General features: G+C 36.0%; 1 protein-coding gene across 3 annotated transcripts in view; it reads left to right on the forward strand.

The window, feature by feature from the left end:
- SH3D19 (SH3 domain containing 19) overlaps positions 1-24,574 on the forward strand; it is a 205,138-nt gene that overhangs the window by 64,549 nt on the left and 116,015 nt on the right. For 2 of the 3 annotated variants that reach the window (XM_074229142.1, XM_074229141.1), the window contains exon 2: positions 14,413-14,452. In XM_074229142.1, coding sequence (XP_074085243.1) covers positions 14,413-14,452 — 40 coding nt within the window. Of the gene's footprint in view, positions 1-6,232; positions 11,922-14,412; positions 14,453-24,574 lie in introns of those variants that run through there. The other variant, XM_074229143.1, reaches the window with a different exon arrangement.

The following is a 24,574-nucleotide window of genomic DNA, read 5'->3' on the forward strand; positions in this document are numbered from 1 at the left end:
AAGAGTGGGGACAACTAGCAAAGGTTCCATGGGATTCCATGAATTTGGGAGGATTTCAATTAAACCTTGAAGTCAATTCCAATGTTTCCTCACTACAATTGATTATTTTTGCAAAAAAAAAAAAAAGGCTGTATTCAGATAATTTCAAACACACTATTTGAAGTATCACATAATGTAATAACATTGAGTCCATAAAGCACTGGCTTTGGTTCAGAGGAGCTATTCTGCCTCTTTATTACCTTTGGACTAGTCACTCAACTACCCTAGATCTCAGTTTTCTCTTTGGGAAAATGAGGGAGTATCTGGAGTTTTTTTGTTTGGTATAGAGGAATTTCCACTAAAAAAAAAAAACTGACAAATTGGGCTCTAATACTACCTAGTTAACTTTAGACAAGGCATTTAATCTCAGTTTCCTCATCCATACAATGAGAGGTGTCTGAGGTCCTTTGACCTATAAATCTATGATACTATGATTCATGGAGATTTGAGAGGGACCTTAGAGGTCATCTAGACCAACCTTCTCCCATATACAGAAATCCCTTCATAACACTTCTTTTGACTTCTTAAAAATCTACAGTGACAGGAATCTCACTACCTTCCAAAGCAGCTCTTTTTTTCTTTTTTTTGAAAGATTTTATTTATTTTGAATTTTACAAATTTTCCCCATAATCTGGCTTCCATCCCCCTCAGAAGACAGTCTGTTAGTCTTTACACTGTTTCCATAGTATACATTGATCTAAGTTGAATGTGATGAGAGAGAAATCATATCCTTAAGGAAGAAAAATAAAGTATAAGAGATAGAAAAATTACAGTTAGATAAGTTTTTTTTTAAATTAAAGGTCTTTGGTCTTTGCTCAAACTCCACAGTTCCTTCTCTAGATACAGATGGTATTCTCCATCACAGATAACCCAAAATTGTGCCTGATTGTTGTACTGATGGAATGAACAAGTCCATTAAGATTGGTCATCACCCCATGTTGCTGTTAGGGTGTACAATGTTCTTCTGGTTCTGCTCATCTCGCTCAGCATCAGTTCAGTTCATGCAAATCCTTCCATGCTTCCCTGAATTCCCATCCCTCCTGGTTTCTAATAGAACAATAGTTTTCCATGACATCCATATACCACAGTTCGTTAAGCCATTCCCCAGTTGATTCAGACATTCACTTAATTTCCAGTCCTTTGCTCACAAACAGGGCTGCTATGAATATTTTTATACAAGTGATGTTTTTACCCTTTTTCATAATCTCTTCAGGGTATAGACCCAGTAGTGGTATTGCTGGATCAAAGGGTATGCACATTTTTGTTGCCCTTTGGACATAATTCTGCATTGCTCTCCAGAAAGGCTGGATGAATTCACATCTCCACCAACAATGTATTAGTCCCAGATTTCTCACATCCCTTCCAACATTGATCATTGTCCTTTCTGGTCATATTGGCCAGTCTGAGAGGTGTGAGGTGGTACCTCAGAGAAATTTTAATTTGCATTTTTCTAATAAATAGTAATTTAGAACAATTTTCTTATGATTATGGATCACTTTGATTTCCTCATCTGTAAATTGCAAGGCAGCTCTTTCTGTATTTGAAAAGCTCTAATATTCAGGAGGTTCTTCCTCACTTTGAACTGAAATTTGCCTTCCCACAGTTTGTAAATCTCTCCTTAGGTTTTGGGGAAATTAAATCTCATCTATTGCAGGGATATAACATAAGAGAGAGACTTAGAGCTCAAAGACCATGGGGTTAAATGGCTTGTTTCTAACTGACCATATGGCCTTAAGCAATTTACTTAACTTTTTAAAAAATACATTATTTTATTTTTTCCAATTATAAAGACAATTTTAACATTCATTTTTTTAAATAAAATTCTGAGTTACAAATTTTCTCCCTCCTTCTCCCCCTAGATGGTAAATAATTAGTATAAGGTTATATATGTGCAATCATGTAAGACATAATTCCATATTAGTCATGTTGAATTCACTTAACTTTTCTGAACTCCTGTTTCTTCACCTGTAAATAAGGAGCTTGATCTTCTCTGTTGATTTCACTTCCAGATTGTTTGAGTCCTGTGAACAATTTACTTTACAGTTCTTTAATTTATAGAGAGGTCTAACCAGAAAAATATATGGTTCATCCAGCCTGACCAACAACTTTTTTTAATGACTTCTCACAGCATCATTTTCATTTTGTTTTGTTAGACCTGTTTTTTGTCAATGGGAACCACATGACAGGAGCCAGAAAATGTAAGAAAATACAAAAAGGAGTAAATTTTCTCCTTAGAGGAGGAGAAATTTAGGGTCAGCACTACTTAATGAGCTAATATTTCAGCATTTTCCCCATTCCATTTCTTTTATATAATTCTAGAGAGAAACAGGAAAGTTAACATGAAGAAAATAGAATTCTAGCTAGAAAATGGCAGTTATCAAACATCATTAAGCCATCTCATTTTACAGATGAGAAAATTGATGCCATGAGAGATTAAGTGATTTGACTAAATTTACCTAACCAATAAGTGACAAAGTCAGATCTCAAATTCATTTATGTTCTGCCTCTAAAACCCAGGCTTTCCTGAATATTCCTTCCTAACTATAGGAAAATATTTACCTTAAAGGGATTAAAAAGATTTATTTCCCCACAAAAGTTAGTAACTAGGTGAAAAAATTTAAGTTTCTCTCTATACTGTGACAGATCAAACTTATGTAATGTGTCATGGTTAGTTTCTCTCATTAGTGACCTCAGTTCCTCTACTGTTCAGTGAGGGTATTGAAATAAAGAACTGCCAAGATTTCTTCTAATTCTAACTCAAAATCTGTGATCTAATCAAATGTGAAACCTTTAACTTCGCTATGTGCAACCTGGGCTAGGTACAGGAGAAGACAAAAATACAAATAAAAACTGCCCCTACACCTCAAAGTGTTTGCCTTAAAGGAATGAAATGACCATTGAATAGATAAATAAAATAAATATAGATAAAAATAAATAGATAAATAAGAAAATACAAAAGGACATAAAAAAATAAATTTAAAGTACTGGGGAAGGGAGTAATGAGGATCCTGTATTGAAAAGTTCATTCTGAGTTTAAATACCTATTACATATTTGGAACTAATGAAAGATGATTTTTGAAAGTGTTAGAAGTTTCCAGGATTACTCAGAGAAGCATGAACAGAAGGACTGGAAACTTCCTATAAAGTACTTTATCTACCTTGACTCCTTATAAAGGTGCCAGTCATTCAGTTTCTAGGTTTCTCAACCAAGCAACTTCAAAAAAATAGGCCAGAGCATTAGTTGGTGTCAGCATTTTGTGACATGAAAATAGTTGTCTGATTCTCACAATACACTAGGGTTTTTTTTTTAGGATTTTGCAAGGCAAGTGGGATTAAATGGCTTGCTCAAGGCAACACAGCTAGGTAATTATTAAGTGTCTGAGAGCAGATTTGAACTCAGGTCCTCCTGACTCCAGGGCCAGTGCTCTATCCACTGGGCCACCTAGCCGCCTCTTATCTGATTCTCCATGAACTCATGAACAGTATGTCCATGGGATTTTTTTTCATGGAATTTTCTTGACATGGAATTGTTTGCTATTTCCTACTCCAGTGGATTAAGGCAAATAGAGGTTAAATGACTCACCCAAAATACACAGCTAGTAAATTTTTGAGGCTGAATTTGAATTCAGGTCAGCCTGACTCCAGGTCCCAGCATACTGCATATATGCTATGGCTCCCTCTAGCTACCTCCTAGCCAAGCAGAGTTAAGTGACTTACCCAGGGTCACTTAGTTAATAAGTTTACTTGCCTGAGGTTAGATTTGAATTCTGGAAGAATAGTGTGTCTGACTCCAGGCTCAACATTTTATTCACTGTGTCATATAACTGCCTAAATTTGATCAAAGGATACTAATTTAAAAAGAGCAAAATGCGATTTTCTTTCTTTCCTTTTCTAAGTCACCGACAAAAACCCCAAACTTGAATATCTCATATTTATTTAATAATAGTATAATCAATTTTAACACTCCTATTTTACAAGTGAATGAATGGTAAAATGACTTGCCCAGGGTCTTACAATTAATTTGTAGCAAAGTCAGGATTTGAACCCAAGTTCTTTGACTTTGTTCTGTTTATTCTTTGACTTGTTCTGTTTATTCTGCTTCTCAGGTCCTAAGAAATCTTATTTGCCTTTGATATTAACAATTGGTCTATTTATTTGTTTGCTTATTCATTCATTTATTCAGGTATTTATTTATCTCTCTAAGTATCTACCTGTTTATTTGTTTGCAGATTTCTTTCCCTAGCTGGACAAGCAGTAGTCTCTCTTGGTTTGTCCACTCCTCATTGGCATGGAAGCAATCACCAGCCTTGGCATCCCTTAGTAGTCAGGCCTAGAGGCTTCAGTCTTTGCACCAGACCCAAGGGACCTCTTAAAAACATGTTAAAACCAAATTTGTCCAGCCCTTAATTTTGAGCTAGATGCATAGTAGTTTTATGAGAATTTTTTTTTTGCTTCCACAACCTGTTTGTCAATGCAATATCTGATAGTTTTCTATTACATTGTTACATGATCCAAACACAGGTACTAAATTTCTCCATAAGACTTGGAGTCCATGGCATGAGACAATTCTAGTACAGATTCTATAGGACTGAAAAAAAGTGTACATATTATTTGAGCAAACTATAGGTTGGTGAACTTCCCTGTGATTCTGAGGAAATTCTAGAACATGTATTAAACAAGAAGCTTTTGAACACATATTGAGGACAGAAATAATTACTACTAGGCAGCCCATGTGGGTTTATTAAGATGCCAGTCTAATCTCACATCCTTTTTTGAATGTTATCCTGTAATAATAATAATAACAATAACTATAGTCCACTTTTTGATAGCCCTTTAAGGTTTTTGAAGCACTTTACATAGAATATATCTCACTGGATCCTCATATGTGAGGTAGATGCTATTATTATTCCCATTTCCCAGATAAAGACACTGAATTTCAAGGAGGTTAAAAGAATTTTCTTTTCTTACTTAATGTGTCTGAGACAGTTTTCAAACCTAGGATTTTTTGACTCCACTTTGGTCCATAGCTTCTCCATGTAATATACCTCGGTTTTAGCAAAACATTTCATAAAATATCTCACCATATCTTAATGGACAAGATGGACAGTGATATAGGTAAATTTAGAATAGATTGAGTCAAAGAATGTTGATCATGATCAATCTGGAAGAAGATCTCTAGTGTTATCCAGCATGCTCTGATACAGAGCTTTGTCCTTTGGACATTTTTATCAGTAACTTGGATAGAGGTATTAGATGGCTTGTTTATCAAATTTATTGATAATTCAATGTTGTATGATGAAATCAAGATCCAAAAAACTCATTGTGGCATCATTAAGCCTTTGGGGTTTGATACATCATGGGAAAAGACTAATAGTTTTCAAATGAGGATCCAATGAAACTGTAAACCAGAAGGCTGGGCTGGGTGAGAGCCCAGAATTGAGGGATGGCCATAGGGTCTGAGCTAGAAGCTGAGGGCCAGAGCGGTGATTTCCAGCCAGCAATACTTTCTGGGTATCAGGATGGAAGTTACAAGTAGTTTTGGCAAAAAACAGGTGTTGTAATCTAGTTCTGGAAGCTTCACCCTTTCACTGGTAGCTGGATGTCTCACCCCTTCATTGCACTGATATATAGTCCCATGGCTTCATGACTCAGGACTGCTCTTTGTACTATGACATTTTGGGAATTGATACTTTGTAACTGGAATTTTATTCTGGGGTAAACATAAATTTGTACAACATTTAGATTTTTTACTAAGTAGTTGTGAAAGTACAAGATGTGGAAGATGAAACCAGAAAACTGGACAAATGAAAAAGACTTGGAGTTTTAAAAGAGTTAAGCATAAATCAGCTATATAAAGTATGGCAGCCAAAAGATATGAACCAAGTTTATATTAATAATGGTATAATAATGATGTATATTAATAATAATAATATTGTCTAAGTTTTAAGATATCAATAAAATTAATTTTTTTACATTTTTATTTAAGTCATTGGGGTTAAGTGACTTGCCCAAGGTCACACAGCTAGGTAATTAAGTGTCTGAGTCTGGGTTTGAACTCAGGTTCTCCTGACTCCAGGGCCAGTACTCTATCCATTGCACCACCTAGCTGCTCCAAAAATGAATTTTTAAAAATACCAACATACTATCATATAATGATAATGAATAATATTATTTTTGTTAATATTATGTATAACATAATATAATATTAATATAATTATTATCTTAGCATTTTATTTTTGAAATTTTGTTGAATGTAATTTCATTAGATTGGAGAATTCTTCATAAACAATTCTCTCTACCAGCACAGGTGGACAACTGGTATACAATTTATAGTCTTAGAAAACTGACATAGGCACTAGAAGATTAAACCTTTCTCAAGATCAAATAGCTAGTATATGTCAAAGCTAGACATGATCTAGGACTTCTTCACTATGATACTAGCCCTCTTTCCATTCCCCACAGTGCCTCTCACTTCATATCTGAATATTGAAAAACTGGAGCAGAGAACCATAGGAAGATGTGGGATAGCAGAAAGAACATCTGAGTCAGAAGATTAGAATTTAATACTGATTTGTATACTTATTTGTTGTATGTCTATGAACAAGTCAAGCTCTCTGAACCTGTTTCCTCAAATATGATAAAGGGGTTGAACTGTGTGAACTCCAAGGGGTGAAGTGACATGATGACAATCTTTAAATATTTAACGATTTACAAAAACATCAAAGTGGAAAGGACTTTCGAGGTCATATGGTTCAACCTGTATCTGAACAGGAATTCCCTTTACTATATTTCCCCAAATACCAACTCCAATGAAAGAGAACTCACCATCTTCCACTTAGTTAAGCTCATTCTGCTTTTTGATAGCTCAGTTAAGACTTTCTCCCCTTTTGTTCAGTTGAAACCAATCTCTGCAAGTTTTTTCTTGCTTCTGCTTTTGTCCTCTGGGAAAAAGCAAAATTGTCCTTATTCTTCAGATTCTTCAAAATCCTTATTGTGTTCTCAGAAGCCTTCAGTTCAGCAGACTAAACATGACATTCCTTCAGTTGATAGTCTTGGAAGACCCGATATTCAGTCACCATCCACCAAAATCACAGACTCTTAGAAGGATCCTAGAAGTCGGTTCATCTGCCCCACATCTTCTCCGGAATAGGGACTACCAACCAGAAGTCATTCAGCTTTGACTTAGAAAATTTGACTGAAGTTATTACCATTTGTTTTAGATGCTGGTGTTTACTTTTTGATATAGATGCATGTAACTTTTCAAAGATTTTTTTTTTTAGGTTATACATACACAATCATGTTAAACTTCTTTCTGTTGTAGGGGATGTGTTGCAGGGTCTATAGTTCGAGAATGTGAATGTATTCACTTAAAAGACAGACACTTAGGGGCAGGTAGGTAGCACAGTGAATAAGGCACTGGCCCTGGACTCAGGAGGACCTGAGTTCAAATACAGACTCAGCCACATAATAATTACCTAGCTGTATGAACTTGGGCAAGTCACTTAATCCCATTACCTTGCAAAAAACAAAAAAAAAAAATTAGATAACAAAGGGATAGGAGTCAAACACTAGCACAGAAAGAAATGAGTTAATTATTTGACATGATCAGCACAGAAAGAAAGAAATTAACCATTTAACATGGTTAGTACAGAATATTTTTTCCCTGCCTTATTTTTTCTTGCAATATTTCTATATTAGTTATCCTGTGAAAGAAGAATCAGAACAAAAGGGGGGGGAAGAATGAGAAGGAAAAAGACAAAACATTAAGTGAAAATACTATGAGCTGAGATCTGCATTCAAACTCTAGTTCTTTCTCTGGATGTGGATAGCATTTTCTGTCATGAATCTTTTGGAATTGTCTTTAGAGTTGATCATGACACAATGTTGCTATTACTATATTCTCCTGGTTCTGTTCATTTTACTGAGCATCAGTTTATGTTGTTTTCCCAGACTTTTCTGAAAGTTGCCTCCTCCTCATTACTTATATATAGCACAATAGTGCTTTATTACATACATATAATACAACATGTTCAAACATTTTGTTTTGTTTTTGTTTTGAAAAGCATTGGGGTTAAGTGACTTGCCCAAAGTCACACAGCTAGGTAATTATTAAGTGCCTGAGGTTGGATTTGAACCCAGGTCCTACTGACTCCAGGGCAGGCTCTCTATCCACTGCACCACCTAGCTGCCCCCAACCATATTGAAACTGATGGGTATGCCCTCAGTTTCCATTTTTTTGCCACCACAAAAAGAGCTGCTATAAATATTTTTGTTCATGTAGTTCTTTTCCCCTTTTGGGGAATCTCTTTTTTAGGATCTCTTTGGGATATAGACCTAGTAGTGGTTTTGCTAGATCAAAGTGTTTTATATTTTATAGCCCTTTGAATATAGTTCCCAATTGCTCTCCAGAATAGTTGGATCACTTCACAGCTCCACCAACAGTGAATTAGTTTTTCCAAATTCCCTCTAATATTTATCATTTCCCTTTCTGTCATATAAACCCATTCTTTCAAAGTAAGTGACCCTCAGACACTTAGAGCCAAGATCCCATTGCCATCACTTATGTGCTATGAATGGGAAGGAAAAGTATCATGTAAAGCTGTTTTAAACTTATTTTGCCAGTCTTAGAGAGAAGAACTAGAGCAGGTGGGCAGAAGTTACAAGGAGGAAGATTTTTTTGCTCATTTTATTTTTTGGTATTGTTGTTTAGTCATTTCAGTCATGACCAACTCTTCGTGACCCCATTTGGGGTTTCTTGACAAAGATACTGGTGTGGTTTGCCATTTCTTTCTGCAGCACATTTTTACAGATAAGGAAACGGAGACAAAACAAGGTCAGTGACTTGTTAAGGGTCACCCAGCTGGTAACTTGACATAGCCCTGCCTCACTTAAATCCAATTCACATCACCTTCCTGGTATCATTGGTCCTCTGTGAGAATAAAGAACAAACAACTACAGTAAGTGGTTTGAACTTAGGACTTGAACTCAGGTCTTCCTGACTCCAGGTCTGGTACCCTAACCACTGCACCACTGAGTTGTCCAAACTTTAATTAGGGGTCTATCATGTGCAAGAAACTGCATAACTATTAGAAATAGAAATAGAGAAAAGAATGTTCCTGCCCTTAAGGAGCTTTCAATTTAAAGAGAAGATTTACACACAAAAGAAAACTGAAAAAGGCCAGGGAGGGGAGTTACCCAAGCTTTGTGTATGATGGAGAAGTCCAGTGAATTCCAATGAAACCCAGTATTCCACTTTTAGCATCATGCTGTTTCCCAAAATTAAAGCACCTATGTTGAATTTGAGACTGTGGCAGGACATCAAGGTAGAGTCATCCAATAGAGTCATCCAAGTTCTAGACTACATTCCTGGGGAGAGATTCGGATTGGAGATATAGATTGGGGGGCCATCATCATAGAGATTTTTATTATCATTGAATCTGTGGAAGTATGTGAGATTGCTAAGATAGAGAGGAAGGTCAAAAATTATAACTCTGTAGAATACCTTCAATTAGGGTGTGGAAAGAGAATGAGACATCAGGGAAAGAAATCCTAAAGAACAATTAAAAAGGTCAGAGGGCAACCAAGTGTCAAAGTACAGGAAAGGGATCTTTTGCAGAAGAAAAGAGTGGTAGAGAGTACTAAGTGCTTTGGAATATGAAGGAGGATGAGGATTGAGAGAGAAGACCAATGGAATGACAAGAAATTATTAATATCCTTTAAGACAGTAATTTCATGAGTGGTGGCTATGTAAGGCAGTTAATGAGGGATTTGCTTTTAGGGAAATAAGTTGTGAGGAAGATGAAAGAATCTACACAATCTATGCTTTCCAGGAGCTTGACAGTAAAAGGGAAGAGAGACAAAGCTATCATGAGGTCAAGGGAAATAGTTTGTTTTTGTGTTTTAGGATACAGGAGATGAGCATGGTGAGAGACTGAGGGGAAGGAGTCAAGGAGGGAAATAGGCTGAAGATGCAAATCCAATAATAATAAGTGAAATTTATGTAATAATATAAGGCATTTATTAAATGTCTATTATGTCAGGCCTTTTGAGGATACAAAGAAGTGCAAAAGACAGCCCTTGCTAAAAACTTATAGTCCAATGAGAGAGAAAACATACAGGCAACTATGTATAAATAGGATATATATACAGGAAAAAAAATTGGAAATAACCTACAGAGGAAAGGATTTGGCATTAAGGGTATATTGGAAAACTCTAGAGAAGATGGAATTTTTAGCTGAGACTTGAAGGAAACCAGAAAAGCCAAGCCAGAAATGAAGTGGCAAAGAATTTCAGGTAAAGGACAAGAAGTAAAAATGCCTTTGAGAGATGAAGTGTCTTGTGCCAGGAAAAATAGGGAGGGCAGTGAGTAAGATGTAATAAGATTGGAAAGATAGGCGGGGGGCAGGTTATAAAAGGATTTAATGCCAGAGGACTGAATGTTTGATTTGGAAGATGATAGGGAACCGGTCATTGGAGTTTACTGAGCAGACATCAGACCTGTACTTTAAGAAGATCAGTCTGAAAGCTTAGTGTAATGTAATGGACTGAAATGGAAGAAACTTAAATAAAGACTACAGATAGTATTATTCCCTTTTATAGATGAGGCACCCAAGACTTGAAGATTAAGTACCTGATAAATAGGGGCCATAGATGTTATTATTCCCATTTGTAGATGAATCACCTGAGACTTAGAGAGATTAAGTGCCCTATACATGGTCACACAAAACTACTAAAAGTGAGGCTCAAGATTTGAACTCAGGTCTTTTGGACTCTATCCACCACATCACATTGTATGTCTCTATCGGATTAGAATACTAGAGCCAACTAAAATAAATGTATTATCTTATAATCACTTCTTATACTGCTTTTGGGTGTTTATGTCCAGATTTTTTTTCTGTCCTTATAAGCAAGAAGTCAGTACCTAACATATGCTTTCCCTGCTTGGTTTCATTCCCTTTCAGCTTTTAGAACTAATCATGACGACTCCATTTTTCAAACAGAAATAGAGTTTCCATCCAGCACGTAGCAATTCTTGGCACCCAGGTCCATCTCTGCCTTTTTTTCAGTGAGAAAAGGAAAAAAAGGAAAGAAAAAAAAGAATATTGTTAAAAAAAAACAAAAAGAATATTATTCTTAAAGAAGGCTTTCTATAACTATTTAGTACAAGGGAGAAAGGGAGAGGTCTCTGGACATTCAGCAAGATGAAGTCAAAACGCGTTTCAGTTTTGTTTTCAGTGGTCCGGGTGGGGTGTATTCTCCAATATATTTAATTAGTGAGCCTTTCAACTCAAATTGATTAAACTTACATGAGATCTGAGTATTTTATGTAGTTTGTGCATCTGCGTTTGTAAATTGTGTGTGTGTGTGTGTGTGTGTGTGTGTGTGTGTGTGTGTTTGTGTAGGAATGTGAGTACATATGAATGGACTTTGGAAAAAAAAAATGTGACATTTATAGTTTACAAAATCAACCTCCTGAATTTAACAACAACCAAAAAAAAAACAAAACCTAGTTCCATACAAGAGTATAGTTCCCATGTTTTGAGGGTGGAAAGCTACAGAAAGTCCAAAGATCCTGTTTTGTCAGAGAGAAGGAAAAGGAAAAGTGAGCTCCATTACATTAACTTCCCGAATGACAGCATTCCAGTTGTTCAGCCTGGTCATAGCCCATCTGCCAATCAGAAGTGAGCCCTGGAGGGAAGCTCTCTGATGCTGGCTGTTGTTTACATGGACTGTGACTCTGTTTCTCCCCCTCTTACTGGTGCCTTTATGTTCTTCGGGTATCACAGAGAAGATCCTGCCACGGCAGGAAACTAGGATCCTGGCAGCTGGCAACATCCCTCCTAGCTGAGTAGAAACTTCTTTCAGGTCATTTCTAGCCACGGGTAAGAACGGTTTGCCTGGGGAAAGACTAAGGGTGGGATGCGAAGAGTTTTCTCTGTGAATAAATAGAAGCATCAGGTGTCTGAGAGAGATCTTGCAAGTAAGATGAGGAGGGGAAAGGGGTAAAGAAATTAATGCTTTGGGAGTGGCCGAGTTATAGGCTGGATAGATATGTGCCCACCTGATGGTAAAAAAGCAGGTTCTGTTTCTTGAAGGGAGGGGTAAAGCTTGACTTATTATTTCAGAGAGCTGCAGGAATATCAGATTAAATGCAAATGGGAAGCAAATTAGAACTAGCAACCTATTTCCTTCGTGTATTAGGTGCAGAAATATTAACCAAGTAATCTCTAGCTTTTTCACTGTAGATTCCTAAGTCCTAATCACATATATGCCAAATTCTTGGCTAACATTTACTTAGGAGTCTGATAGGTTTGAGGACTGATATTACACCAAACTGAGTTGAATAAACATTTCCTTTCTCTCATTTGCATATTTCCAAATTGTATCCTTCCCTTGTCTCCAAGTGGTAAACAGGAGAGGAAAATCTATCGGTATAACTCCTTTATTACCGTGAAATTCAGGTTGTAATATAGGAACACTGTGACTTACAGTTTTCTAGAGTTGTTACTTTCAAAGGAGATGGGTGGTAGGAAAAGTTCTTTTTTTATTTTTTAAAAACTTTTCCAGATATTTATCATGGTGGACTAATTTTTAGTAAGAATGAAAAGATAACTTGTGGATTTTACATATAGTTTTCCTGAGTGCTTTATTTACCTGTAATAGGAATATTTCAGTTAGTTCTTTTTCTTCACTGCTTAGGCTCAAAGAATTTAGAGGCAGAAAGGATTTTAAAAACCATTTTGTCTAACCCCTTTGTTTTAAGTGAGATAAAACGGGGAATCACAGAAGTTAGTGATTCCTTGCTTAAGTGAGTAGGTTGGAGCTTTGAGGATTTGAGCTTTTAACTCCAAATCCAGCTGTTTTTCCCCTTTAGAAATGTTAAGTAGGCACTCTTTGTCTTCTTTATAAAATTTGTCTCTCTGGAATTAGCATTCAAATTCAATGTCTAAAAATTTCTGGGAGCTGGGGAGTTAATGATGGAGTTTAGCCAGCCTCTTTGCATTTGCAGATGTTAATTTAGCAGACTGCTACATTTTCCCCTCCCTACCCTTTTGGGGACTTCTGCCAGCCATGATTCATGGAATGATTTTTTGGGGCTGAGTAATCTGTGGTTTTCTGGTTTCCTCACCCCCCCCCCTTAGCTAGTCTTTTGTGGTTTTGGCAAGAGAGTTAAAACAGCTAAAGTTGAAAATAAATCCACAGAAAGCTTTTTCTGAGCAAATGATTTTTAATAAGTAATAAACTTTATAAGCTATGTCATCATGCCATCATTTCTTCAACTAGACAAATCCTCTCAGCTCAAATAATGATTCCTGTAAAGGGTAGGACACAGCAAATTGTTTTGAATTTTTTTTAAAAAAACTTATTGCTGTTTAGAAGCAAAGGTACCAAAAAAAAATCTTCATAAGACTCAGGCTTAACTTCTCTGCATAAAAATTTTCAAGTGGCTCCCTATTTTCTATAGGGTAAAATAAAATTTAGTCTGGCTTTTCTTTAAAAAAAATGTTTTATTGATGCCTTTTATTTGAATATCACAGTCATTTTAGAATATATTATTACTTCTACTAACCAATAAGCCTTCCCTTATAAGAAAAATAGATAAGCAAAATCAACATATACAGCAACCTTATCTGACAGTTTATACAGCAATCTGCACACATAGTCCCCCACCTTACCAAGGAAAAAGTAATTCAGTCTGGCATTTGAGATCTTCCACAATCTAGTTTCAATCTACTTTTTGGTCTTAATTCACATTTAACATTCTGTATTCTATAGTATTCTATATTCCAGCCAAACTGAATTCTTTTGCCAGCATTCCCCAAACCCAGCATCTCACCTTCAGTTTCTGTGTATGGTTAGAATGTCCACTCTTTGAGAGTAGAGATTGTTCCATTCTTTGTATTTGTATCCATAATTCCCAGCACATTTTTTGAAACATATTAGGGGCTTAATAAGTACCTGTAGATTGATTGACTGATTTAAGCTGTACTTCTAAAAGTCCTTATTGATGCCAGGAGTATTCCTCTTTTTCATCTCTGATTCTCAGAATCCTTATCTTATTTCAAGGTTTAATTTAGATGTCACTATCTTCTTCAAGATGCCTTCCATAATCACCCCAGTTGTTAATGCTATCACACACACACACACACACTCCTACTTTGCATTTACTTAAACCTGTGTACAGTTTTTATTCTCCTGGAGAAGTTCAGTTTTCAATACTTTTTAGTTTGGGTTTTATATCTCTAGTACCAGCAACATGTCTTGCACGTAGTAGACACTTAAAAAGAATTGAATTGGATAGAGGGATGTTACTTGAGAAATTCAAGTTTTTGTCTAAAAATGTCAATTTTAACATATCTTCCTTCTTTACAGATCGCAGTGAAAGAAATAAACCAGAACACCGTTCTTCAAGGTATGTTGTTTTAAGAAATGTCTACAGCTATGTCAAAACTTAGGATTTTCCCTGTCTTTTTAAAATTATTCTGAAATAAGATGTACTCCAGTTGTTTTCATTGTGTCAGAATTACTGGATGAGGGTAATCTTGGTCATTACTTGATTTCAAAGTTCAGGAAGGGGAATATGGATAGATATTGAAAAAATAGGGAGCAGTGGATAGAGTATTTGTCTTAGAGTCAGGAAGACCTGAATTCAAATCCTGATCTTTGTGACTTTGGGCATGTCACTTAACTTTACTTACTCATCTGTAAAAAGGAGATGATAATAAATAGCACTCACCTCCTAGGGGAGTTGTGAGGATAAAATGACAAAACATGTCATGTGCTTTACAAACTCTAAGTTGGTATATAAATATTAGCTATTATTATTTTTTTCATTTCTAGATTCCATTTAGTGGTCATTTAATGCCCCAAAAGAGATAGGGTACTTGTACTGAAATTTGGGGATTTCATTTTCAAGCTTTTCCAGTTCATTGTATCTTTTGTGGAATATTTCTCCCCTTATTTCACTCAGAATCTCATATTCAAATAGTCTTTTACGATCTCTTAGGCCAGGTTAAAAGTTTTAACCAAAGGTTTTGAAGATTGACATTGCTGCCCCCTTTTTTCTTTATATATCATTACTTTTATCCTGGGTATCTTTATTTTGGAAATCTTGTTTTCTTTCAGTCATGTCCAACTCTTTGTGACCCTATTTGGGATTTTCTTGGCAAAGATATTGGAGGGGTTTACTATTTCTTTCTCCAACCCATTTTTTGGTTCAAGAAATTGAGGCAAACTGAGTGAAATGACTCCCTGAGTCACCCAGCTAGTAAGTATATAAGTCTGAATATGAACTCATGAAGATGAGTCTTCCTGACTCCAGATTTGGCTTTCTATTCAACAAGTTGTCTACCTACCACCTGTGGTTTAAATCAAGTATGAATTACTTTCGTTGAGGGCAGAGACTGTTTTTACTTTTATCTTTCTGATCCCAGTGCCTAACAAAATTCCTGGCACAAAGTTTTTTCTCTCCATATTTCATCAGTATAGATTCTTCCAGAGGCAATGATAAGGAAGTAAAATGATGTGATCAGTATAACCCAATTAGTAAATATAAGAATCAAGACTTGAATCCATGTTTTCCTTATTGTCACAGCAAGATCTCTTTACACCATACTGCTTCTTATTTTACATAGTAAATATTTAATAAATGCGTGTTGAATTATTTGAATATTTCATTTCCTCCTTCTTATATTTCTAATGGATTGACTGACCTATGGATTTGCCCAACATCAGGACCCCAGAGAATACTGGTCACCATCAACAAAAGCATGGAGTTAGAATCATAGCCTCTTACTGTATAAATTATCTGGTCTATTAAGGCATCTTGGGGTGTGTGTGTGTGTGTGTGTGTGTGTGTGTGTGTGTGTGTGTGTGTTATATATTTCTGGAATTATAATATCCAGATTTAATGAGGTGCTTTGTTCTATACTATCAGTAGTAGATCAAGCACTGGTCCGGAATCAGGAAGACTCACCTTCATGAGTTCAAATCCAGTCTCAGACACTAGCTAGGTGACCCTGAACAAGTCACTTAACCCCGTTTGCCTCAGTTTCTTCATCAGTGAAATGAGTTGAAGAAAGAAATGGCAAACCATTCTAGGATCTCTGACAAAAAAAAAAGCTCAAATAGGGTCACAGAGTTAGAAATGACTGAATAACAATAATAATCATATTCTAGAAACTGTGCTAACCTTAATATAAATCTCATTAGATTCTCATAACAATTCTGTGAAGCAGATGCTATTATGATTTCCATTTTACAGTAGAAGAAACTGACTTGAACTTAGGTGACTTGACCGGGATTGTCCAGCTGTGAGGTCACATTTGAACTCAGGTCTTCCTGTTGACAAGCCTAGAGCTCTCTACACATCGATCTCTGTCTATCCATTGGTAGTAAAGTAGAATGAGTCACTGTTTTGGATTTGTTGAGTTTGACTAGTTAATGGGGAATTTAGGTAGAAATATCTCTTCAAGATGAGCTATTTGAACAGAGATAAGTGTTGCTACTGTAAGAGTGGATGAGATTGTCAAATGACAGAATGTAGAGAATCAAAGAGAAGAGGGTTAAGGACTTTAGAGAAACAAACTTTAAGGGGTCACCTCCAGTCAGTGAAGAAGACTGAAAAGAATGCTTAGAAGGGGAGAAGTAGTAGAGTATTGATTAAGTAGTGAGTATCCATTAAGGGCTTACTTTGTATCTGATACTTTGCTAATCCCCGAGGATACAAATATAAGATATTTCCTGGCCTCAGAGAGCTTACATTTTAATGGAGGAGATTGTACACACTGGAGAGTAGGGCCTGGGTAGGACATTTTGGCTTGAGAAATCCCTCAGAATTAAAGTGGAACAGTGGGACATTTGATGCTTTCCAGAAGAAATAGACTTGATTATAATTCCAATGACAAAAGGGAAGAAGGGGAGGGGAAAGGAAAGAAAGGCAATGGCAGGAATGAACATGGATATAGGTTGGAAATTCAGAACCTAGAGGTTTAAGTCCCCAGGGAATCCAAAAAGCCAAGGTATTACATCTTCCTTCCTGTCATTGTGCATTTCCTTAGGCAATTGGGGTTAAAGTCAGCTGGTATAATTCAGATAGGCACCTCTAGGTCTTGTAGAGTGTAAGGATTTTTTCTTTCTGTCATAAATAAGCTACATCAAGACTCCCTAAAATGATGATGTAAATGGAGGCAAATCATGGCCAGGCCACTCACAATTCTGTAGTGAAAAAATAGATATGGAAGCTAGAGAGAGAGGATACGATCAAGGGTGACTGTGACTTTCTAACTCATCCTTCCCCTGCCACTCTCACATTTCATAATGGGATAGTATTAGGTTTTGCCTCTGCACACAGTGGTTTTTATTTTTAAGCAATAAGTTATTATTAATAAATCCTATAGTTTCCTGGTAAGAAGTATATTAACCTCTAGATTGCATCGCACCTTCCTTTTAGGATTGGTCAAGGACAAAAGAACATAGTTTGAATAATATTTCAGAAAAGTTTTTAATTTGATTTTTATTGATATGTTTTGTTATATTGCCTTGTATTTTCCCCTCCTCCTCCTCCTCCTCCTCCCCCCTCTCCCAGAGAGCTGATTGGTTCTTGTACTTCATTATCAAAGAAGACTAAAATGACATCACTATGTTTGAGACAAATTACAGTATGGCTGATCAGACCAAAACAAGCTTGGAATGCTCTACCACAGGTTGAGCACAAATAGTCCGTGTGAGCACCTGGGGTGGGTACTCTAAACTTATGTATCTCATGTTTCCTTTGAGCTGCTTCAATTCTGCCCTTCTTATAGAGGTCAGCACCCTCCCATGCTGGGCAGTCCTGTGCCAGTGTCTCCCATGCTGTACAATCAGTTCTAAAGTTCTTCAATGAGACCTTCAGGGCATCTTGGTATTGCTTCTTCTGATCCCTTTGAGCGCTTGTTCTGTGTAAGTTATCCATAAAATGTTGGGGTTTTTTTTGGCAAGTGTACAACTGGCATTCTAACAGCGTCTCCAGCCCATTGTAGTTGCATGTTCTGTAGTAATGTTAGAATGCCTGGCAGTTTAGCTCCAGAAAGGACCTCAGTGTCTGGTATCTTCTGCCTGGTAATCTGCAGAAGATTTTGCAGAAGATTCCCAGAGAGCTATCCTTTATAAAAAAAAAGAATTTTTTTTTAGAGAAAAAAGGGGGAAAAAACAGCAACATTTACCAATACATTGAAAAAATTCTGACATTGTTTGCAATATTCCACTACTGCTGCAAAGCAGTGGGGAAGGGTGGAGGAGGGTGATATCTTCTTTAGGGCCAAATTTATTCTTTGTACTTTGCAACATTGATTTGTGATGGGTGTTCTTTCCATTTATATTGTTGTAAGCATTGTTTTCTTGGTTTTCTTGCTTCACTTTGCATCAATTCATTTACATTTTTCAGAAAAGATGTAGTCAGAAGCCAGAGATCTCCAGAGGTCCAATTTAGAAACATTCTTTGGGTTTTTTTTTAGAAGCTTATTAATGATAGTTTGATTTTTTTTGTTTATATTGTTGTCTTAATGATCTTTTTGTATCTGACTAAAGAAAATGAAGCTAATGAGAATATTGTAAAGCGTTTGAATATGCCCTGACTTACCCTCCTCAAATAATGTTGCAGGAGAGTAAAGAAGGAAGGTAGGTTGGACTAGGTGAACTATTCTTGGCTGGACTTGACTCAGGTTAGCCTCCAGTATTTCAGTTCAGTATTGAAATGAAAAAATAAAAACCTCATAGATATTTCAGTATTTAACAAAAGGAAATTTACTTAGCTATGGGAGCTAAGGATATTCATCACAAACAAATTTAATTCAGCTAAGTAAATCTTTTCTTTCTTTTGAATTGCATCATGGACTACCAACCCATCATCAGAGCACAGATAGAGACCCTTATGACTGCTTTGTACTTAAATAACCAGGAAGTGATGTCAACAGATGTATCCTTTAGTTCCCTGAGCCACTCTATCTCAAGGACAGTTTCAGTACCTTGTAAGGGCCTCTCGGCAGTTCAGAGAGTTAGGACAACCGTATTAGACTGGCTATGGACTATGTTATCCCCATCCCGAGGAAGAAAAACACACACACACACACACACACACACACACACAACACCAATCTTCCAGAATCTGATACACTTTATAAAAATTATGTTATGTATCTCTTTCCCTTAAACTTAATTCCTCATACCGAAAATAATTAATACTAATCTGTAAGCATGCTTATCAATATGTATGCACAATGCTAACCTGACTGTTGGCCACTGAGGGGAGGGGGGAAGGCAATTTTGTAACTTGAAAATATACATGTGTAAATGGATGAGAATAAATGAATAAATTTTTTAAAATACCTTGTAAGGAAAAACTAGCCCAATCTATGTTGGGGAATTAGGAAATTGCTCCTATTGTGGGGGGGGGGGTGAAGATATAGAAAAACAAGGGAAAATTAAAATGGAAAAATACAAATAGGAAGGAATAAAAAGAAGAGAGAAAGCACAGGAAATAGAAGAAAAATATAAGGGGGCAAAAATGATGCGGAAGGAAATCAAAGAGTACTTTTTCCTGTACTGGTTGGATCAAACAATAAGTTTCTCCCAAGTTCCATGAATTGTTCTGAGGCAAGGTAGTCATTCTATTAAAAAACATTTCTGAAAGGATCTGGACTAGGGGCAGCTAGGTGGCGTAGTAGATAAAGCAACTGGCCCTGGAGTCAAGAGTACCTGGGTTCAAATTCTGTCTCAGACACTTAATAATTACCTAGCTGTGTGGCCTTGGGCAAGCCACTTAACCTGTTTGCCTTGCAAAAAAAAAACTCTAAAAAAAAAGATATGGACTTGGTAGCTGGCATCTAGTTATTGTTTAATAAATTATTCTTAGATTGGATTAATAATTACCTCAAAATAAATAGGACAGCTAAATTCCTATAATAAAGAAGTCTCCTTATTGTTAATTGTTGCTTTTATAGTCTTGTATGGCATTCCTCATCCCCACTGGCATTCTCTCATGGAAAGGGACCATAGTTATGCTTCTACAAATCATTTTCTCTATTCCAAAGATCTAAGGGATAACACCGGTTGTGTGTTACTGTTGTAATTACTGAGCCCCCACCAGTGCTTCCTATTTACACGAAATCATAACATAAATTAGGCTGCCCAAAATGCAGCCCCTCCTCCCCTTGTGGGTTTACTTAATGTTTTAGTAAACAAAGCTGAGCTACCACGAGCTCTCACTAAAATGGCAAATCAAAATATATTGTCTATTGTTTCAATAAAAATACTTTTAAAAGTAAGGCTGGACAGCTCTGACATAAACCATTTAACTTTTTTCATCATCAATTCTTAAACAGAAAACACGTATTAATAAGGCATTTGAAAGAACAATTATAAATTTACTCAATTGAGGAAAAAAGATATCAATAAAATCAATTAGGGGCGGCTAGGTGGCGCAGTGGATAAAGCACCATTCCTGGAGTCAGGAGTACCTGGGTTCAAATCCAGTCTCAGACACTTAATAATTACCTAGCTGTGTGGCCTTGGGCAAACCACTAAACCCCATTTGCCTTGCAAAAAAAAAAAACCAAATAAATAAATAAAATCAATTAAAATAGTTTTCTGAAAATTTGACCCAAACTGTTCTTTTGTCCTTGACCAATCCTAAAAGGAAGACATGGAAAAGCTCAGCTCATAGTAAAATAGAAGTAAAACCTGTGTTCCTTTCCTATTTCTACCTCTCAAACAAGAGAAGTCTGTAGAGGGCAATTCAGATGCCTCTAAGAGATTTCTTTTATCTCATCTGTCTAGAACACTAAAGAGCATTTGTCCTGGTAGATCCACACACAGCCAATAGCATTAAATCCAATGCTAAGCCAGTGAGCTTCCAGGAGGTGTTCTAGACTTTCCCCAGCCAACCAGCAGAGTGATAAATAATCAGATTTCCAATCAAGATCAAAAAATCAGTTGTCTCAATTCAAAGCCTTCTCTGTCTACTGTTCCCAGCTTCTTCTGACTCCTATGCTCAATTCATTCTCTTGCTTCCCCAGCTATCTCATCCTCCTGTTTCTCTTTTCCTTCTAATAACTCAGATCAAATCTCCCAGTGGTCAGTGATTCATCATTCTTTATCCTATGAAGAAGGCAAAACCCAAGACATCTTTTTGTCACTTTTGAACTCAATAGTCCTCCTATAATCTCCCCATAGTTCCAAATAACTCTTCATTTGTAATTTTATCAGTTATAAGTTTCAGAATTCTAAAAACAATCACATGTAAATGAGATGACTGACTACAATGGTAGAAGCCAATTGATATCTCATTTATTGTTCTGTCCGCAGATAGGTTCTCTCAGAATATTTATCTGAGTGGCAGTTCTCTGGGCCTCAGTACATTGTGTTTCTTCTCAACATTTTTTCTGAGAGACTGTTCCTTCACAGGTTAGTTTTACCAGTTTTCCTTACCCATTTTTTTCTTTTTTTTTATATCTTTTAACAAAAACATACAAAAAGGCAATACTTTATTTTATTTTCAAATGAGGTAATATTTTTTAAAAGCACTTAGCATGGTGCCTATTACAGTCAGTGCTATATAAATGCCTATTTCTTTCTCTATCTACTTTTATAAATTATTTTTCAATTAAGCATTTTTTTCTTTCCTTCCCATATCCCTTCCACTGAAAAAAAAAAGAAACAAAAAATAAATCTTTTGTTTAAAATGTGCAAAGTCCAGCAAAGCAATTGACCACATCCAAAAATGTGTGTCTCATTCTGCACTCTTTCCATTCGTGTCATGAACTAGGCAGCCTTCCTCATCATCAGACTTCAGGAATTGTGATTGGTCATCAAATTGATCAGAATTCTCCAGTATTTCGTAATGTTGTTATTGTATGTTGTTCTCCTAGCTCTATACTTGATACATTTTTTATGTTTTTGTAGTTTTTAATATACATGTCCCCTGGTTTAATATTATTATAATTATAATTAATATTAATGTTTTCTTCCATTGATTCATTTATTCATTCCCAAGTCCTGATACTTTATAAGACTTTGTTTTTCTTTTCAAAAAATTAATGTTTTATTAAAAACTTAATATGAATCATGCAATAGAAATACATCTAACTTGCATATTAACTTTTGGCATTTAAATTAATTTTGGCATAAAAAATGTCACAACTTTTTTCCATTATTCACTTTAATTACTTAAAAATGCTATTTTTGTTTTTTAATTGCCTAAATTTACCCCTGTATCTCTCTCGGTTGCTTGTCTTCAAGAGTTATAATCTTCAAGTGTAATAATTTATTTTTTTTAAAAGGGGGTAAAAAGGGGAAAGAGAAAAATCAACAAAACTGGTCAAAAGAAAAATATCTGCTCAGATATACAGTCTTCCACATCTTTTCCTTTTACCTTCACCTCTACAAAGGAGTAGGAAGAGGTGTCTCTTCATGTATCTCTTTTGGGACCAAGGTTGTTCTTTGCAGTTCTTTGCAGTATCCATTTTGTGATGGTTGTTCTTTACATTTAAATTGTTGTAAGATCATGTATGTGTCCTTTGTTTCTCTGTATTCATCATATTCCTCATTTGTTACAGAACACTTCCATATAACATTTATATACTAAAGTCAATTTAGCCATTCTTCAGTCAATGATCATCTTTGTTACCACAAATAGTGCTCCTCTGAATAATTAGATGTATGTGGAGCCTTCTGCTTTGTATTCTTCAGATATACATATATATATATATATATATATATATATGTATATATATATATATATCTGTGTGTATACATGAATGTATACATATGGATATGTCTCTGTATAATATGCATATTTGTATATACCTAGATATATAAATACATGTATAATATAGGTATATATAATTTATATGTGTATATTAAAATCAGTTTTCTTTTCATGTGCCAGATTAGTCTCTAGAGTTTTGAGGAGTTCCTCTGAGGATTATGGAGAACAGGGCATCTCCATGGTTTTTCTTCCTGCCGAGTGGTGTATGAGACATCTTCATACCATTATATTAGTATCTGTTCCCAGACAAGGAGACATAGAGACTTAATGAGCAGGATACATATTAACAGCCAGTTCAATGTGCCCAGAAGGCAAGCAACACTTAGTAAATATTTACCTTGTTAAAGCTCATGGCTGCTCTTGTGACTTTATCCATGTTTCGGCTCCTTTCAAGTGCTACTCTGTTGACCCTGATAAAGATGTTGTAGATTTGTTTATAAAACCTTTCTCTCAACATTCTGCTCAAAAGGATGAGCTTGAAGTAAAAATATAAATTGTTTATGTTTTTCTGTATTTGAAATCTGTCTATTAAAATGCCATGCTCTGCTGGGCTTGGTTTACTATAATTCTGGAGCCTTTCCCCATCCATATGGCTTGAGTCCTCTGCCTCTATAAACTATAGCTAGTATGTAATTACATTTTGGCATTATGTTTTCTGAGCATTAAGAGAAACATTACTGCTGCTCTGGCATCTATAACATTATAAATGAGGTGAAAAATTAAAATGTATATAGGCGTTTTCAAAGCAATATCTTAGAGCAGGAGCCATGAAAGCACTTTTAACATTTGATGGCTTTCTGTGGAGGATGTAAAATGTATTATCGTGCTTTGGTCTTTAAAAATGTGGTTTCATCACGCCCCTCCTTGGCAGGAATGACAAGGAAGCATTAATATGGTGGATTATATGGTTAGTTGAAAAATTTGGGCAGCCATAGCCTTTGATATCATAGCCTTCCCATTTAGGGGCTACTTTATAGTTGTTTATTTTTTATTTTTAGGTTTTTTTGCAAGACAATGGGGTTAAATGGTTTGCCCAAGGTCACACAGCTAGGTAATTATTAAGTGTCTGAGGCTGGATTTGAACTCAGGTGCTCCTGACTCCAGGGCTGGTGCTCTATCCACTGCGCCACCTAGCTGCCCCTACTTTGTAGTTGTTAATGTTAACCCAGGCTCATAGTTAAGTTTGGGGCAGAGATACAAGTTCTACCTATTTCTTCTTCCCAAGATGAGGTGGGAGATCACTCTTATTAGAAGTAAATCAGGAAGTACTACTCCCTGGACCCCTACCAGACAATTGAAACATGGTTAGTAGGAGCTCCAGCCAGTAGTAGTTAAGAAAAACCCCAACAACCCTGTGCCCTTTTCAGTTCTCTGAAATTCTGAAAGGAGATGTAGCTGACTTGGCATTGAAAGAGTGAACCAGTGCACTAGTAGTACCATGTTAGTCTTGAAGCGATTTAGTTTTTATTTGTTTCAATTTCATTCTTTTCCTCTCTTTGTGTATTTCCCAAATATCCATGTTCCAGGCTACTGGAATAGCCTTCCATGAAAAATGGTTGATTATGGTCATATTTCCCCCTCCCCATCTTATAAAATATTAATGATCAAATTAACTATCAATCATAAATTATTTTGTGTAGCTGTCTTTTCTAGTATGAAAATGGACTGACTTAATTTTATTTGGGGCCAGAATCTACCCTCTTTATCCAATCATATAATCCATGCTCCCAG

The sequence above is a fragment of the Macrotis lagotis genome, chromosome 3 (assembly GCF_037893015.1).
Source record: "Macrotis lagotis isolate mMagLag1 chromosome 3, bilby.v1.9.chrom.fasta, whole genome shotgun sequence".
NCBI lineage: Eukaryota > Metazoa > Chordata > Mammalia > Peramelemorphia > Peramelidae > Macrotis > Macrotis lagotis.